The sequence below is a fragment of the Rhinolophus ferrumequinum genome, chromosome 7, assembly GCF_004115265.2.
Source record: "Rhinolophus ferrumequinum isolate MPI-CBG mRhiFer1 chromosome 7, mRhiFer1_v1.p, whole genome shotgun sequence".
In the NCBI taxonomy this organism is placed as follows: Eukaryota; Metazoa; Chordata; class Mammalia; order Chiroptera; family Rhinolophidae; genus Rhinolophus; species Rhinolophus ferrumequinum.
This window is the reverse complement of record NC_046290.1, coordinates 50,949,161-50,967,113: the sequence shown is the minus strand read 5'-3', so window position 1 is coordinate 50,967,113 and position 17,953 is coordinate 50,949,161. Positions and strand designations below refer to the sequence as shown.

Here is a 17,953-nt window from a genome sequence, read left to right as displayed (position 1 = left end):
ATGATCATGTGATCTACAAATAAAGAGCTTTGCTTTTTCCTTTCCAATTTACATGCATTTTTTTCTTGCCTTATTGAATTGGCGAGAGTAGACAATCTTTCCTTGTTCCCAATCTTAGCGGGACAGAATTCAGTCATTTACCATCATGTATGATGTTAGACAGGCTTTTCATACACTCCCTTAATCAGGTCAAAGTAGTTCCCCTTTCCTCCTAGTTTTGCTGAGCTTTTATGATGAACAAGTACCAAAATTTCTCAAATGATTTACTGCAGCTGTAGAAATAATATTGTTTTTTTCTCCTTTATTTTGATAATATGGTGAATTACACTGATTTATTTTTTAATGTTAAGGCAACCTTGTATTTCTGAGATAAACCCTAGTTATAGTATGTCATCCTTTATATAGATTACTAGATCCTATTTTTTAATATTATGTTAACGATTACTGCATCTACACTCATGAGGGATGTTTATCTGTAATTATCTTTTTTCTGTAAATATCATTTGGTTTTGGTATCAGGAGAATGCTGGCCTCAAAAGTGAGTTGAGAAGTGTTTCCTACTTTGTTTTCTGAAAGAGTTTGTTTACAATCGGTATTACTTATTCCTTAAATGTTTGACAAATCCTCCAATGATGCCATCTGGAACTGGAATTTTCTTTGAGGGAAGATTTTAAATTATGAATTCAATTTTGTTAATATAGGGCTATCGAAATTTTTCTACTTCTCCTTAAATCGTTTTGATAGTTTGTATTTTTCAAAGAAGGTGTCCATTTCATCTAAGTTGTAAAATTTATCAGCACAAATTTGTTCATACTCTCTTCTGAGCCAATTAAAATCTGTAGAATCTGTACCAATAGCTGTACTCCCAGTACTAACATTGATATGTGGTTCTCTTTTTTGAAAATCAATTTAGCTAGGTTTACAAAATATATTTAAAATTTTTTAAATATTCAGTTTTTGGTTTCATTGATTTTAATTACTATTTTTTTCTTTTTCATTGATTCCTACTCTTAATTTAATTTTTTTACTTTTATTTAACTTTGCGTTTAACTTGCTCTTTTTCCTTGCTTCTTAAAAGTAGAAACTTAGATAATTGATTTTAGACCTTTCTCCTTTCTTCTTCTCTAGTAAGTACTCAAAACTATAAATTTCTCTATAAGCACAGCGTTAGTTTCATCCCTTGATATCTTGTCAAGGGTTCAGGTTGAAATTTTATGAACCTAAGGTTGTTCATGTCCCAGAAACTCAAAGAAAAGACATGAATAACCAAAAGAAATCATGAAAAGAAAAACCTCAGAAAGAAATAAATCCTTCCAGTTAGTCCTGCCAGACTGTATTAGGCTCTACACAGGGCAATTGTTTCTGGGACATTGAAGCACTGAAATTTTGGACTAATAAAAACCACTGTAGACTAGTACTTAGAAAAAGCATTTATAATACCGTCAATCCAACACACATCCTTTCTTCTGGCATTTAACAAAATAACATTCCATCGGAGTAAGTCTAAATACTAATAACACTATAATTGATATAAATATACCTTCAAATGCTTTATAAATTGATGACCGATTAGCTTAGTGTACACAACATACACCACACCAATACAACTACTGTCACAGTGAAATCTTGCTCTAATCTAGGCACCAGTTATGCACCTTGATAATACAAAGGTTACTAAACAGATCTTACTAAATTGAGATTCAAAGATTAACTTCAAAGTTTGTGCCAGAAAAATATTTTATTAATAAAGCTAGCCTGACACAAATACATTTTAAAACACAGAAACAAATGTTCCAATTATAAGTTAGTTGACTGTAAGTTATCTTCAGAAAAACTAAATATCTCAATGACAAACGCTAACATAGTAATATTGTGCAAAATAAGTAATAGTTTTTAGTACAACTTATAACAAATACTTTACGAATTCAATTATAACTGCTCTTTTACGGAGTATGAATTTACTTAAAAGTACCCAGCAACCAGTAATGTAGTAAAAACAAAAAATAAAATAAAAAACCAAAAAAATACTCTTTGAAATCAGAGGTTTGAATTTGAGTACTGCGCAAGTTCTGCCACTTACAAACTAGCTGTGAACAAGTTACATAAATCATCCCAATCCAATATTAGTTTTCTTATCTATGAAGAAGGGACAACGAGAGCACCTAACTTACAGGGTTGTTGTAAGGATTAAATGAGCTGTTTTATGTAACAGCACCATTTAACACACTTGTCTAACACACTGAACTTGCCAACTGTATCTAGTTGTTTACTAATACTCCTATTTAATACTCCACAAGAAGGGTAAAGAAAAAAAAGAGTAGTCATAGTTGAGGGGGCCTTTGAGGGGCAATATCACAGAAAAAGAAATATAGTAAAATACCAATCTATCTTTAAAGAAGTTACAAATTTTTAAAATATGTTGTCTGTTCCTCATCTGTACTGCTTCCCAGGAAAAATGGAGCACAAGTGATGCTAGTGGACAGATAACACAGCCTGATAAGCAGGTTCAATCAATTTGCTCACGTTAATACTCAATACAAATCTTGATATAATTAACATGAAAGTAAAAATGCACACCGATTCTGACAGTCAATGATGAGCTGCACAGATCATGTCTGTTAGACATCGCAGCCTAGTCTAGAAGTAGGTGGGGTCCCCACGTCATCCAGTTCATTCCTGGCCTTTTAGTCAAGTGCTTGATGAACAAACATCTATAGTTCATTTCAAAAATTGAGGAAATTCTAGTGTCTAAAAATTATTGCTTAGTTATAAGTTACCATTTTAACCAAAATGCTGTGGACAAAAACAGGCGTTCCATGGAAAGTAATCTGACATGATGCTCCGATCATAAATTCCTAACTGGGCAGGTCATGGTGGGTAGCCAGGCCCCAGGCATATAACATTTTAGTAAAAGGTTTCTTTGCCTTAAACAAGCCCTGTCCACTGTCTCTGTGCATCTAGGTTAACACACCTTTGAAATAAGCCACCCTAAGGAGAGCACGTAATCTTGTTAACTGTCCTGTAGTCCAATTCCCACCTTGCTCTATCCCACCTCCATGTATTTTCCTTACACTCCAGCCTTAACTTCAAATGCATGAAAGCTGCAAAACTGTTATTGTCCAGAGCATTTACGTCTTGTTCCCCAGCATAAGGTTGGTTCAAATAAACTTAGGAAAATTCTCTACAGGTTTGGAGGTTCCTTACGTCGACAATACCAAGTTTATGATAAAACTGACTGACAACCCAATATTTTTCAAAAGCATTAATAAAATCGGTGTGTCAAATGGGGGACTAAGTCTGTCTGCTCTATATTTTGATTCATTAGTAAAGGAAAAAAAGACACAGAGACATGCTTTACCTTGATATAATTTTTCAAACATTCATCCTTGCTCCCAAGCATAAAGTTCTCAGAATGATTGCTGATTTCTTAAATACACATTTCTTATATGTTGTTTCAACTTAACCCATTACGCAAAACCCAATTTTTATGTCCTAGTTCAGCAACATTTCCATGTGAATTAAACATAATAAAACTTATTTGAGGTCAGCTATAAAACCAAAGCCTTAAAACACTTCCCTCAAAAACTGTAATACACTTTACACATGAAAATTAAATGTCATAAATTTTAAAGCTCTACCATTTAATCCTTGCAACTTTCAAAACAAGGTTTTCTGAAAACAAATATCCCAAAACTTCTGGTCAAGAAGTTTAGGACTACATGGTACCCAAAATATTAAAAGGGAGACAGGAGTAAAGGGAAAGGAAAAGGAAAGGAACGGGGCGGTGGGGGGGGGGGTGTCAAATGAGGAATCTCTCAATGTATTTACAGCTGTACTTTCTAGACTGTTCTTAGTCCTGGCTACTCAGCAGAATCACCTTTTGAGATAACTTTAAAATAAGGTGTTCAGGCTGTATTAACCCAAACCTACCAAACTAGAATCTTTGGGGATAAAGAACCAGATATCTTTAAAAAGCTCCTCTAGTAATTAAAATGCATAGTCAGGCCAGGTCAAAAACTATGAAACAGGCAGGCTACTATTTAGGTTTTAAATAAATACCTTGATCTGCTGTCTTCGTAGCATGGCAAGTTCTCTCATGTCTCGGAATGGCTGTAGTAAATACTGATAGAGTTCAGTCGTGGCTTCTGCAAGGCTGCTGTAGGCTTCATCCTCCATCTGATACAAGTCCAGAAGCTCCACCATGCTCTCTGTATTTTTGTGCTTATCCAAGAGCTGTGGAACGAGAAAGTTTCATTACAAAGAAACCCGATTATAAGAGCCTATAAATACTTGCTTTTAACTCCCTATCATCTCAGGACCTGGGGACCCTGGGATACAGAAGCAAGATGCCGCACTCATCTCCATGCCTCAGGTGTCTTATTATTCAAGATCACTGCCTAAATTATCCTTTCAAACTGCTCTCACTATATTATTCTTCTTCTCTGTATTTTGTAGGCCTCCACAGTATCTGCCTAGCCTTAACTAATCAAAAATATTTTTCCATGATCTAGTATTTCTAGATCTTTCTCCATATTTATTTAAAAATTTATTACTAATCTACAAAGTAATTTTATCAATTCTTGCCAATATTATTTTACTAATTTCCCCAAAGCTTCTTGACATTCCCTTCCTCTTCCCAATTTGGGACATTACCTCAATAATTCTTCAACTCATGCCTATTGCTTCCTTCAAAATCTAGGTGAAAAAACAATAGCTCAACTCTACTGAAAAGTTTAAGACTGACTACAACAGATGTTTGTAACTCTTACTTTGCATTCCTTGGTACTTACATATATCTGTATGTGTGTATGCGTGTGTGTGTGTGTGTGTGTGTGTGTATATACACATTCATTCATTCATTCATTCATTCCTCAACAAATATGAACTGAAAATCTAAAACGTTAGGCACTGGGCTAAAAGCTGGATATACAAAAACATGGTCCCTCTCCTTATGGAGCTTACAGCGTAGCTCCATTTAAAAAAAGGTACAAACAGTAATAAATGTTACGAAGATTATTTTGAATTTTAAAAGTATAAATAAATGTTATGAAGAGTATATTAAGTTTTAAAAGTATAAAAGTAACACAATGGGTTCCATGATGGTTCCGTGAGAAATAATAGGAGGTGGGGAGATGGTGTTACATAAACGGCAACCTACTTTAGAGTAGGTAGAGAAAAAGTCATCCAAGGATGCTTAAGCTGAAATTTAAAGAACCTCTGAAAGAACCATGTAGTAAAGAAAATATTTTATATACTTATTCTTGGTGTCCTGGTGATAGTCTCATCTGCCCAAAGGCACAAAATTCTGCTATTCTTTCTCATACCTAAAGTTTCCATTACCATTTTCCTTCCCCAAATTCTTGCTTTAGTTATCATACTTTGTTATACATGTACGTATGATTATGCTGAATTTAGACTTCAGATTCACTTCCTGCCCAGGTTCTTGGCCCAAAGTGCAGCAGCACCTAGGCATTTAGTATTCTTCCTACTATATCATTAATAATCATGATAAATCAGATAATCTACATCAAAGTACTTTTGTCACAACAAAGTACCATATAAATATTAGTTACCATTCCATTGTGTTAAGGTTATTGTAATTATAACTTTCACGACTAATATGGAGAATTTCCACTTCTGGTATTGACTGAATAGTTTCTATTAGACCAACTCTCCCTCTGATAATAACTGTAAAACCTGGGCAAAATATTATAAAACAACTATATGAAGGCACTGTATTGAGACTAGAAGCAAGTAAAAACTGGAGGAGGCATCAACACTTGGAAGAAGGGAAAGCCCTAAGTGCATTTTTACTTCTGGCTTTTAGCCTGTGGGCAGGCCCAAGTGGCTGCCAAAAGAGCAAAGTAGTGTGGCTGAAACACAGACAGAAACCCACAATCTTGGCAGCTTGAAGAATAAGAGAACAGAGTTTGGAACAATCACAACAGTTACAGAAAATGCTGAAAAGGAGAAAGCCAAAGGAGGAAATCTCAAATTTGTATATAAATAAACTCAAATTTCAGGCTGATTACTGAAACTAGGATGTACAGGACAGGCTCTAAGCACTGCAGCGAAGCACAAAATCTTAATATTTTAGCTCTGCCCTCTGCAAAGAAGGCAGAGTTTACAGTTTGAACTAATCAAATTAACTGTGCTAAAATAAAACTAAAAATCAACACTCTCTGGAGGAATATAACACAATCCAAAGACTCTACAAGATATCATTTACAATGTCCACAATACAATCTAAATGTAGCAGATCTATAAAGAAATAGGAAAACAAAACTCAGCACTCAAAAGGCAATCCATGGAGACCAACTACAAGATGAAATCAATCTGGGTTTCGCAAACTACAAGATGAAATCAATCTGGGTTTCGCAAAGATTTTAAAGCAGTTACTGTAATGATGCTAATGAACACAAAGGAAATATGCTCATAAAGAAACATATAAAAAAAACTCAAAAGAGAAAAAGAAACTTTAAAAACGGAACTGAAAAATACAGTATCTGAAGTAAAAACTTTGCTGGATGGACACAGAGTATGGTTGTAAAGACAAAGAGTCAGTGAACTTGAAGATAGACTAAGAGTAAGTAGCCAGTCTGAAAAAGAGCAAAAAATGAACAGAGCCTCAGGGATCCATGGGACAATACTGAAAGGTCTAAAGATACAATTATTTGGAGTTCCAGCACAGGACAAAATGGGACAAAAAAATTCAAGAAATAATGGCTAACACCCGGCCCCAATTTGGTAGAGATATCAATTTATTCAAGAAGCTCCAAGAATCCCAAGCAGTAACCCAGAAAACTAGGATCACAGTCAAACTATTGAAAATCAAATATAAAAGAGAAAATCTTAAAAACGGCCAGAGAAAAATAACACAGCACATAAAGAGGAACACATATATTTGAATGCTGACTTCAAATCAGAAATGATGGGGAAGAGACAGCAGTGATGTGACATCTTTAAAATGCAGAGAAGGGGAAGGAAAAAAACAAAAATACCACTTAATCCAGAATTCCATTTCCAAAAAACTACCTTTGAAGAATAAAGTAGACATATTTCTAGATAAAAGAAAACCAAGAGACCTCATCAGTAGACTGACACTATTAAGTACTTTTAAAAAAAATTTTTTTATAAGCTTTTTTTCAGGATGAGGGGAGATGATACAAATGAAAGCTTAGATTTTCAGAAAAGAAAAAATAAAATTGGAAATGGTAAATAAGGAAATATAAAAGACTATTTTTCATCTCTGAATTTCTGTAAAATACATCAGTGTTGAAAGCAAAAATTTTAATACTATATTGTGAGGTTAATAACGTATGTGACTATAATACATATGACACCTATAGCACAAAGGACAGGGCAGAAAGGGACCTACCTATACGGACACACAAAGTTTATGTTTAATGTAATGTGGCACAATATTAATTTGAATAAGTATGTTATAATCTCTGTGGCGACCACTAACAGAATAATGTAAAAAAGCACAGCTATGAACTCAAGAGATGAATTTTAAGTACAAAGGTAAGTAGAAAGCAAACAGTAAGCATAAGAAGGCTGGGGGTACTAAATTAATTTCAAATAAAGTAGATTTCAAGATATAGAGTATTACCAGAGACAAGGCAGAATATTCCATGATGACAACGGGTCAATTCATGAGGAAGACAACAATCATAAATGTGTATGTATATACCTAATAACAGAGCTTCAAAGTATATGAAGCAAAAATTAACGAAAGGAGGAAGCAAATTCACAAAGTAGGAGATATTAGCACTTACAGCAATTGAAAGGACTAAAAAAAATTAAGTAAAAACAAAGATCTGAATAACAACATCAACCATCTTAACTTAATTAACATTTATTAACAATTACATTCAGCAATTGCAAAAAATATTCTTTCTTAAATGCATATATTATACAATACCAAGACAGACCATACATTAAGTCATAAAACAAATTTCAAAAATTTAAAAGGATTGACAGAGTGTATGTTTTCTGATCACAATGGAATTAAAATATCTGAAAATCCACACGTCGGCGTGTGTCTTGCTGAGTGGCGTTCATTATTGTTGTTGCGTGTTTTTGTGTGACATCACGAGAAAGTCTGAGCTTGAATTAGAGTAATGAACAAACATTAAATTTCTTGTTAAATTTGGCAAGAGTGGAAGTGAAATCAGGGACGTGTTAGCCCAAGTTTATGGGGATAATGCCATGAAGAAAACGAAGTGTACAAATGGATTAAACATTTTTCTGAGGAGCGAGACGCATCACTGATGAAGAGAGGTCAGAGCAGGCAGTAATGAGCTGAACTGATGAAAACATTGCAAAAATCCTTGGAATTGTATGTCAAATACAATGAGGTATGTGGCAATTTTTCTAGGATGAGTTCACGAACTTAATTGTCACACTTCATAATAAACCCTCTATTTAGAAACCATGAAAGAATAGAGTGAAATAATTAAAGAATTTAAAAGAAAAAAAACTCCAATAACCTACAATTTTGTATCCAGTGAAATTACCTTCAAAGTGAAGGAGAAATAAAGACTTCCTAGGGCAAACAAAAATCGAGGGAATTTGATGTCATAGACCTGTCTTGCAAGAAATATTAAATTTGTTAGAAAGGAGGAAAATGATATAGGTCAGAAACCTAGATCTAGATAATAAAGGAAGAAACAAATGAAGAAAAAAAATAGCTTATTTTCTTATTATTCTTAATTGATCTAACATAACAGTTTGTTCAAAATAGTAGACATAATGTATTAAATGATTATAGCTTATTGATAAAGTTAAATGAGTAACAGCAACGTTAAAAGGAACAAGAGGAAAGAATCTGGAATACCCTGTTATAAGGTACCAGGCACTACATTATTTGAAAGAAGGCTTGGATTAGTTGCAAACTAAAGGGCAACCACTAAAAAAGTTTAAAAAGTATAACTGATATGCTAATTGAGAAAAAAATAAAATAATACAAAATGCTCAATTAAAACCAAAGGCAGAAAAAGAGTGAAAGACAAAAAACAAGGCAATGAATAGAAAATAGTAAAAAATATGGCAGATATTAATTCAACTGTATCAATAATCACTTTAAATACCAGTAATCTAAATATACCAATTAAAAGAAACTGTCAGGTTAGATATAAAAACAAGATCCAAATATATGCTATCTAGAAGAAACTCACTTTTAAATATAAAGACACAGATAGATAAAAAGTAAAGGCATGGAGAAAGATATACCATGCTAATACTTATCAACAGAAAGCTGGAATAGCTCTATTAATTTCACACAAAGCCAACTTCAGAGTAAGGAAAATTATCAGGATAAAGAGGAGCATTATGTAATAATAAAAGGGCTAATTCTCCAAGAAGACATATTAATCCTTAATGTGTATGTGCCTAATAACAGAGCATCAAAATACCTGAGGTGAACACTGACATAACTGCAAGGAGAACAGGATGAATCCAGTCTTATAGTGAGACATCAAGACCGTTCAATCAGTAACGGACAGACCCAACAGGCAGAAAATCAATAAGGGCAAAGGTGAACTGAACAGCATCATCAATCAACTGGATATAACTGATATCTATTAATTATTTCATCCAATAACAGAATACATATTCTTCTCAGACTCACATGGAACATCCACCAAAAGAGACCATGTTATGGGCCGTAACACACTTTAAAAAATTTAAAAGAACAATTACACAACATATGCTCTCAAGACTACAATGGAATTACACTAGAAATCGTTAATAAAAATTGCTGGAATGCCCCCAAGTATCTGGAGATTAAACAACACACTTTTAAATAATATGTGGGTCAAAGACAAAGAGAAAGTTTAAAATATTTTCAACCAAATGAAAATTAAAACACAACTTTTCAGAAACTTTGGGATTTAGTAAAAGCAGTGCTTAGAGGAAAAATTATAGCACAGAATGCATACATCAGAAATGCTTAAAATAAAAAATCTGATCTTTCACCTTAAAAAACTAGAAAACGAGAAAATTAAATTAAAAGAAAGTGGAAGGAAGAGAATGAAATAAAAATCAGCACATAAATCAATGAAACTGAAAAATGGAAATCAATAGAGAAAGAGAAAAAAAAAATCAATAGAACCAAAAAAGTCTAGCTTTTTGAAAAGATCAATAAAACTCTAGCATGGTTAACAAAAGAGAGAGAAAGAAGACACAAATTATTAATAATATCCGACATGTAAAAAAGACACCACTACTGATCCCATGGACATTAAATGGGTAATACAGGAATATTATGAAAAACTCCATGCCCGCAAATTTGACAACTTAGGTGAAATGGACCAATTCCCTAAACAATTCATCTAATAAAAGTCAAGAGTAAATAAATAATCTGAATAAGCCTAAATATATTCAAGAAATTGAATCAATAATTAATAACCTTCCAAAACAGAAAGCATCAGGCCCAGGTGGGATCATTGGTGAATTCCACCCAACATTTAAGGAAAAAATTATGCCAATTTTCTACAATCTCTTCAAGTAAACAGAAAGAGAGGAAATACTCATTCCACGAGGCCAGCATTGGCCTAATACCAAAACCAAAGATATTACAAGACAACTACAAATCAACATCTCTCGTGAACACAGATGGAAAAAACCTCAACAAAATACTAGCAAACCACATCCAACAGTGTATTAAAAGAATTATATATTAACAACCAAATGTGATTTATTCTGGATTTGCAAGATTGGTTCAATACTCAAAAATCCATTAATGTAATCCATCATATCAACAAGCTGAAGAAGAAAAATCACATAATATCATATCAACAGATGCACGAAAAGCATTTCATAAACTCCAAAACCCATTCACTATAAAAACTCAACAAACTAGGAATTCAGGGCAAGTTTCTAACTTGATATAGAACATCAACAAAAACCTTAGAGCTAACATCATACATAATTGTGAGTAGGGTTTTCTCAGGAATTATTTTCACTTTCCCATTCCCAAATCCCGAGAAAAGATGGTCGGGAAGTCAGGAAAATCGGCTCCTTGAACACAGGTGGCTGGTAGTATCAGCTGTCACTATGTGGAAACGATTCATCATGGAGAACAGAAAGCAGTTTATATCGCGGGATTCCGGAATGGGAAAGTGAAAAAAATTCCTGAGAACTGGCAGGAATTCCCACCTGGAAACCCTAATTGCGAACAACAAGATACTTTTCTGCTAAAATGAGGAACAAGGCAAGGATGTCCCCCTCAGTACTCCTATTTTAGACTATACTGGAAGTCCTAGCTGCAATAAGACAAGAAAAGGAGGGAAAAGTTTACAGATTTGGAAGGAAGAAATAAAACGGTTTCTGTTCACAGATGACACCATAGTCTATGTGGTCCAAAAAATCCTCCAAATACCATTTATATTAGTAGGCAGAAAAAATTAAATAAATACTTACTTATAAATCTAATATATGTACAAGGTCTATACTAAGAAAATGATACAATTCTCATAAAAGAAATCAAAGATCTAACTATATGGAGAGATATTCCGTATATATATCAATTGGAAGACTCAATATTGTCAAGATGGCAGTTCTTCCCAACTTGATCTATAGACTCAATGCAATGCCAATCAAAATCTCAAAGTTACTATTTGAGTATCGACAAACTGATTCTAAAGTTTATATGAAAAGGCAGAAGACCCGGAACAACAGGATATTGAAGAACAGAGAAGACTGACATTATCCAACTTATTAGTTACTATAAAGCTACAGAAATCAAGTCAGTATAGTACTGGTAAGAAAACTAATAGATCAATAAAATAGAGTCCAAATACACCCACATAAATAATCAAGTAATCATTTGTCAAAGGAACAAACAATTCAATGGAGAAAGGCTAGTCTTCAACAAATGGCGCTGAATCAACTGGACATGTATCTACGTGAAAAAAAAAAAAGGTGGGGGGGCGGGCCCGGTGGCTCAGGTGGTTGGAGTGCTGTACTCCTAACTCCGAGGTCACCAGTTCGATTCCCATATGGGCCAGTGAGCTGCACGCTCTACAGCTAAGATTGTGAACAACGGCTCTCCCTGGAGCTGGGCTGCCCTGAGCAGCCGAAGTTCAGCGTGAGCTGCCATGTGCTGCCATGAGTGGCAGTGAGCTGCCGTGACCTGTCGTGAGCTGCCGTGTGCTGCCCTGAGCGGCCGGCGGCCAGCGTGAGCGGCCGGCACTGGAAAGAGCTGTCATGAACTGTTACGAGCAGCCGACCGATGACCGGCTGCCTCAGCCAGGGGAGTGCAAGGCTCCTAACACCAGCATGGGCCAGGGAGCTGTGTCCTACACAACTAGACTGAGAAACAACGGCTTGAACTGGAGTGGGGAAGGGGAAGGCAGAAGGGGGGAAAAATGAATTCTATACCTTTTACCTTTCACAAAAATTTACTCAAAATGGATGGAGACCTAACTGTAAAATGCAAAATTATAAAACTCCTAGAAAATAATTCAGGAAAAAACTCTAGGTGACCTTGGGTTTGAAAATGATTTTTTAGATACAATACCGAAAGTGTGATTCATGAAAGAAAAAACTGGCAAATTGGACTTCATGAAAATGAGTAACTTTTGCTCTAGGAAGGACACTATGAAGAGAAATGAAAATACTGGGAGAAAACACTTGTAAAACATATTTCTAATAAAGGGCCGTTATGCAAAATATACAAAGAACTCCTAAAACTCAACAATAAGAAAACAACACAATTTAAAAATAGGCAAGAGATCTGAACAATCTCACCAAAGAAGATATACAGCAAGCATATGAGGAGATGCTCAACGTCATACTGTCATTTAGGAATTGCAAATTAAAACACTGAGATACCACTACACATGTGATAACACCAGATACTAATGAGGATGTGGAACAACCAACAACCGTAATTCTCAGTCATTGCTGGGGGGAATGTATTCTGATGTTCTGTTGTTAGGCATATATACATTAAGGATTATTAGCTCTTCTTAGAGAATTAAACCTTTTATTATTATGTAATGTCCTCTTTATCTCTGATAACTTTTCTTGCTCAAAAGTCAGCTGAGTCTGAAAATATAACTACTCCTGCTTTTCTTCTGATTGTTAGCATAGTATCATCTTTTTTACAAAACTAAATATATTCTTACCATATAATCCAGCAACCATGCCTCTTTATATTTACTCAAATGAGTTAAAAACCTATGTCCAAACAAAAACCTGTAAATGAATTGTTATAGGAGTTTTATTCAAAACTGCCAAAACTTGGAAGCAACCAAGATGTCCTTCAATAGATAAATGAATAAATAAATTGGTACATCCATACAATAGAATATCAAGCAATAAAAAAAATGAGCTATCAAGACAAAAAGGAGGAAACTCAGATGCACATTGCTAAGTGAATTTCAATAGCTTACATACCGTACAATTCCAACTATGACATTTTGGAAAAGGCAAAATATGGAGACAGTAAAAAAAAAAAAAAAAAATCACTGGTTGCCAGGGGTTGGAGAAAGGTGGTACACTCTAATGAATAGGTAAAACATGGGGTTTTTAGAGCAGGGAAACTGTTCTGTATGACACTGTAATGGTGGACACACAGCATTATCGATGTGTGACAACCCAGAGAACTGTACAAGAATGAGCCGTAAACCATAGGCTTTAATGAATCATAATGTATCACTAGTGGTTCATCAATTGCACCGAATGTACCCCCCTAATATGTTAATAATAGGAGAGACTGTAGGCAAGAGAGGAGCAAACAGGAACTCCATGGTTTCTGATAAATTTTTCTGTAAACCTAAAACTGTTTTATAACAATGTCTAGTAACTTTTAAACGATGACACAAACCTGTGTAAAGACAATTTTATATTTTACTGTGTGTATTTAGTTTTTCAAGTAAAACAAAAGTTTAAAAAATAAATCCATAATAACCAATTCACACTGATTTTCATCACTGCTAAACACTACTGTTTTATACGCTGATCAGACCAATGTCTTTCTGCTTTAACAAGTGGTTTTTGGCTGTTGGTTTTGTTTGTTGGTAATAGAGGTCAACTAGAGCAAAAAGAATCAATTTAAACATCGGTGATTTTAACAACTGATAAAACATAAATCATTTACAGATGTGAACAGAGGCCAGGCCAAGTGGGATTTTGCTTCATGCTGAAACCAAAGAGATGTCATTAAAGGTTTGTTTTGTTTTGTTGTTCCTTCAAAGACCTCTCTGATTCCAAGAAAACATCAGGGAATACTTTCCCATATAAAAGAACAGGATTTGATGAAAGACTGGATTTAAGGTAGAGGGAATTAAGGATGACTATTAGGTTTCTGGCATTCGTTGAGACAAACAACACAGGAATAGAAACAGGTTTTTAGAGGCAAAGATTATAGATTCAGAGAAACTGTCCAAATTGCTCTTTAGATAGCCAAGAGGAGAGGTCATGCAGGGATGCAAAACCTGTAAGACAGACCTTATCTTTAAGAAGTCTACAACCTAACTAGAGAAACAAACCACCAAACATAAAAATAAAACAATGACTGCAAAATACAGTAAAAGCTTAGAAAAAAGATAGATCAGAGTGGACTAATGCAGTTGAAAAAGGTGTTCTAAAGCTAGGATTTGAACTGGGTCTTGAAAGTATGGGAAGTACTAAAAAGGTGAAGAACAACCACCCAAATTTGAGAAATCACATGAATAAAAGCATCACATATGAGAAATCTGGGTGGAAGGGGGTGGCAGTGTTATCATGCCCTTTGAAGTAGAGAGCACACATTAGGGAGGCAGGACACCACAGTGGGTCTATACATGCAGTGCATTCTAATAAGCAGAGAAACCATCTATGGCGTAAGAGAAAAGACTGACGATGCATGTGGTCAATTGCCCCATTTAATTATCAGTTCACAGAATTCAACTTACTAAGCAACCACATCGAAGTGATGCTCATTTAGTACCTGGTTACTTGAAGTATGAAATAAGACCGGGTCTTATATTAGTTTTTGCTCCAAAAGGCGCCTTAGGGTTTACGTTTAAGGGATGTCATCCTGAAAAATCATGCTAGGGCTTATTTTCCAATTAGGTATTTTGGAGGAAACACGGTAGGAACTTGCTAGAAATATAGAAACTCAGGGCTGACTCCAGACCCACAGAATCAGAATCTGAATTTTAATAAGATTGCCATGTAATGAATATGCATGTCAAAGATTGAGAAGCACTCCTTCAAGTGCTTAATATCTTGAGAAGCACTGCTTCAGTGCTTAAATACGTTACTATACCCACATTAACTATAATGTGAGGGAAAAGTCCCTGTAAAGTTATATAAATTATATGTTCAATTTTCAAACATGGAGTCATGGTATGTACCTTTTTCTTGTGTCTAAAATAATTTTCCACTTACTCTTTCTTTCACTACATTTAATATTACTTTATATCAGATCAATTAGCACTAAAAAACTAAATTAAGGCAAAACTCCCATTTCTCACGTTGAGTTCTCTATTGAAGCATTATTTACGTATTATAAGGGAAAAAAAGAATTTTTCTACTGAAGCCAATCACAGAATGACCTTCATCTTTATTTTTTTTTTAAAGATTTTATTGGGGAAGGGGAACAGGACTTTATTGGGGAACAGTGTGTACTTCCAGGACTTTATTTTTTTTCTTCCAAGTCAAGTTGTTGTCCTTTCAATCTTAGTTATGGAGGGCACAGCTCAGCTCCAGGTCCAGTTGCCGTTTTCTAGTTGCAGGGGGCACAGCCCACCATCCCTTGCGGGAGTTGAAATCGGCAACCTTGTGGTTGAGAGGACGCGCTCCAACCAACTGAGCCATCCAGGAGCTCAGCGGCAGCTCAGCTCAAGGTGCCGTGTTCAATCTTAGTTGCAGGGGGCGGAGCCCACCATCCCTTGTGGGACTCGAGGAATTGAACTGGCAACCTTGTGGTTGAGAGCCCACTGGCCCATGTGGGAATTGAACCGGCAGCCTTCGGAGTTAGGAGCATGGAGCTCTAACCGCCTGAGCCACTGGGATAGCCTGACCTTCATCTTTAGAAGACAGGTACAGAGTGACAAAGTCAGCCTGGTCTTACCGTGTTTCCCTGAAAATAAGACCTAGCTGGACCATCAGCTCTAACGTGTCTTTTGGAGCAAAAATTAATATAAGACCCAGTCTTATCTTACTATAATATAAGACTGGATCTCACTATATAGTAAGACTGGATCTTACTATAATATAAGACCGGGCATTATTTTACTGTAAGACCGGGTTTAATATAATACTGAGTCTTATATTAATTTTTGCTCCAAAAGGCGCATGAGAGCCGATGGTCCAGCTAGGTCTTATTTTTGGGGAAACACGGTATCTCCAGCACAGGCCAAGGTTTTATTATCCCTAGTACATGGGCCATTCAATGAAGTTGGATGTTTAAAGGCAACAGCCATTAAAGTCATCAAATTAACACTCTTCATTATGACATGCTTATACTTATTTCTTTAAATTATAATTTGACCTTTTACTCCTACAAAAAAACAATAAAATGATCATGAAGATAGTCTAGTTCTTTTGACAGAATTCTGCCTATTAATTTAAAAACTGGCAATTAAGTATCTAATTTAGAATAAACTGAAAAATTGCAATAAAAATAGAATTCAATAAGCCGTTATAATTTCTATACAGAAACCAACAGCCCTTTTATAGTAAATACAACCAACAATCAGCAAGGATTCCATTTACAACAGCAACAAAAAGAGAAAAATATTTAGGAATAAACTCAAATCTATTAAGAGCCATGTAAAGAAAATGTTAAAAGGGACCAAAAGATGACGTAAATAAATCAAAGACTAATAATAAAAATATCTATTCTTACTAAATCTATAAATTTCACACAGTACTAAATAGCCGCTTGACATTTTTTTATGGAATAAGGCCAACTTAAAGTTCACATTGAGAAAGAATACAGATATATGAAAATGTACTGCACACTAAGTCTGAATCATTCAAGAAACTGTATTTGTGATAACTGTCATTTCATCAGGAAAAATAAGATGGATCCCTAATTTATTTATTCCTGACACCAAAATAAATTCCAGCTGGATCAATAATTTAAATGCAAATAACAAAATAATAAAAGTAGGAGAAGAAATGAGGGTGTTTTTGCTTTAAATAATCTCGTAACGGGGGGAGGGGAGAGTGACTTTTAAAGCATGATGCAAAATCCGGAAACTATAAAAAAAGACTAGTAAACTCTGCTACAAAATCTTTAAAATGGCTACAAAGGCATAAAAAATAAAATAAAGAAACATATGAAAAAGGGAAAAATACTTGCAACAAATAGACAATTTCTGTAACCAAACAACACAATCAAAACTGATAAAGAATGGAATGGGTTCATAGAAATTACTCCAGAACAAATGAAGATTCACTCATAAGATAACTGCAAAATAAATTACAAACTAAAACTTTTCATGGATAAGATAAAAAAAGGTTTTGAAAGTACAGTTTTATGATGAAAAGGAGGTAAAAACAGAAAGCAATTTAAACAAAATGCACATTTTCTTTGACCCAGCAATTCCTCTGGGAAAAGATATGCTATTTTAACAACAAAAGCAAAACATCAAGAAAAAACCTACGCATCAAAACAAATTCATTTCATGGAGTATTATTTAGCCCTTAAAAGAAATATAGCATGTTAACAGAAAAAAAGCCCAAGATGTATACCAGAGTATATAGTATGCTACCATTTGAGTTGTGTAAAAAGTAGGGAGTATATATGTCCTATATATCTTTGCATAAGTGATAGATTCTGGAAGATACACAAGAAACTCTTACAGGTGGTCACCCCTGAGAAAGGGAACCACAGACAGGAATGAGGGTGGAGGGAGAGAAGATTTACATTCATTTACACTTTTTTCAATCATGATCCATCAAGTAAACACATACATATTTTAAAAGGAAAGTTGCTTTTTTTTACATTGGT

At 34.6% G+C, this 17,953-nt stretch overlaps 1 protein-coding gene across 1 annotated transcript in view; it reads right to left on the bottom strand.

The window, feature by feature from the left end:
- Positions 1-17,953, bottom strand: part of JMY (junction mediating and regulatory protein, p53 cofactor) — an 86,005-nt gene that overhangs the window by 51,302 nt on the left and 16,750 nt on the right. Inside the window, exon 2 of the mRNA XM_033110198.1 lies at positions 4,060-4,233. Within this exon, the coding sequence (XP_032966089.1) occupies positions 4,060-4,233 (174 nt within the window). The remainder of the gene's footprint in view (positions 1-4,059; positions 4,234-17,953) is intronic.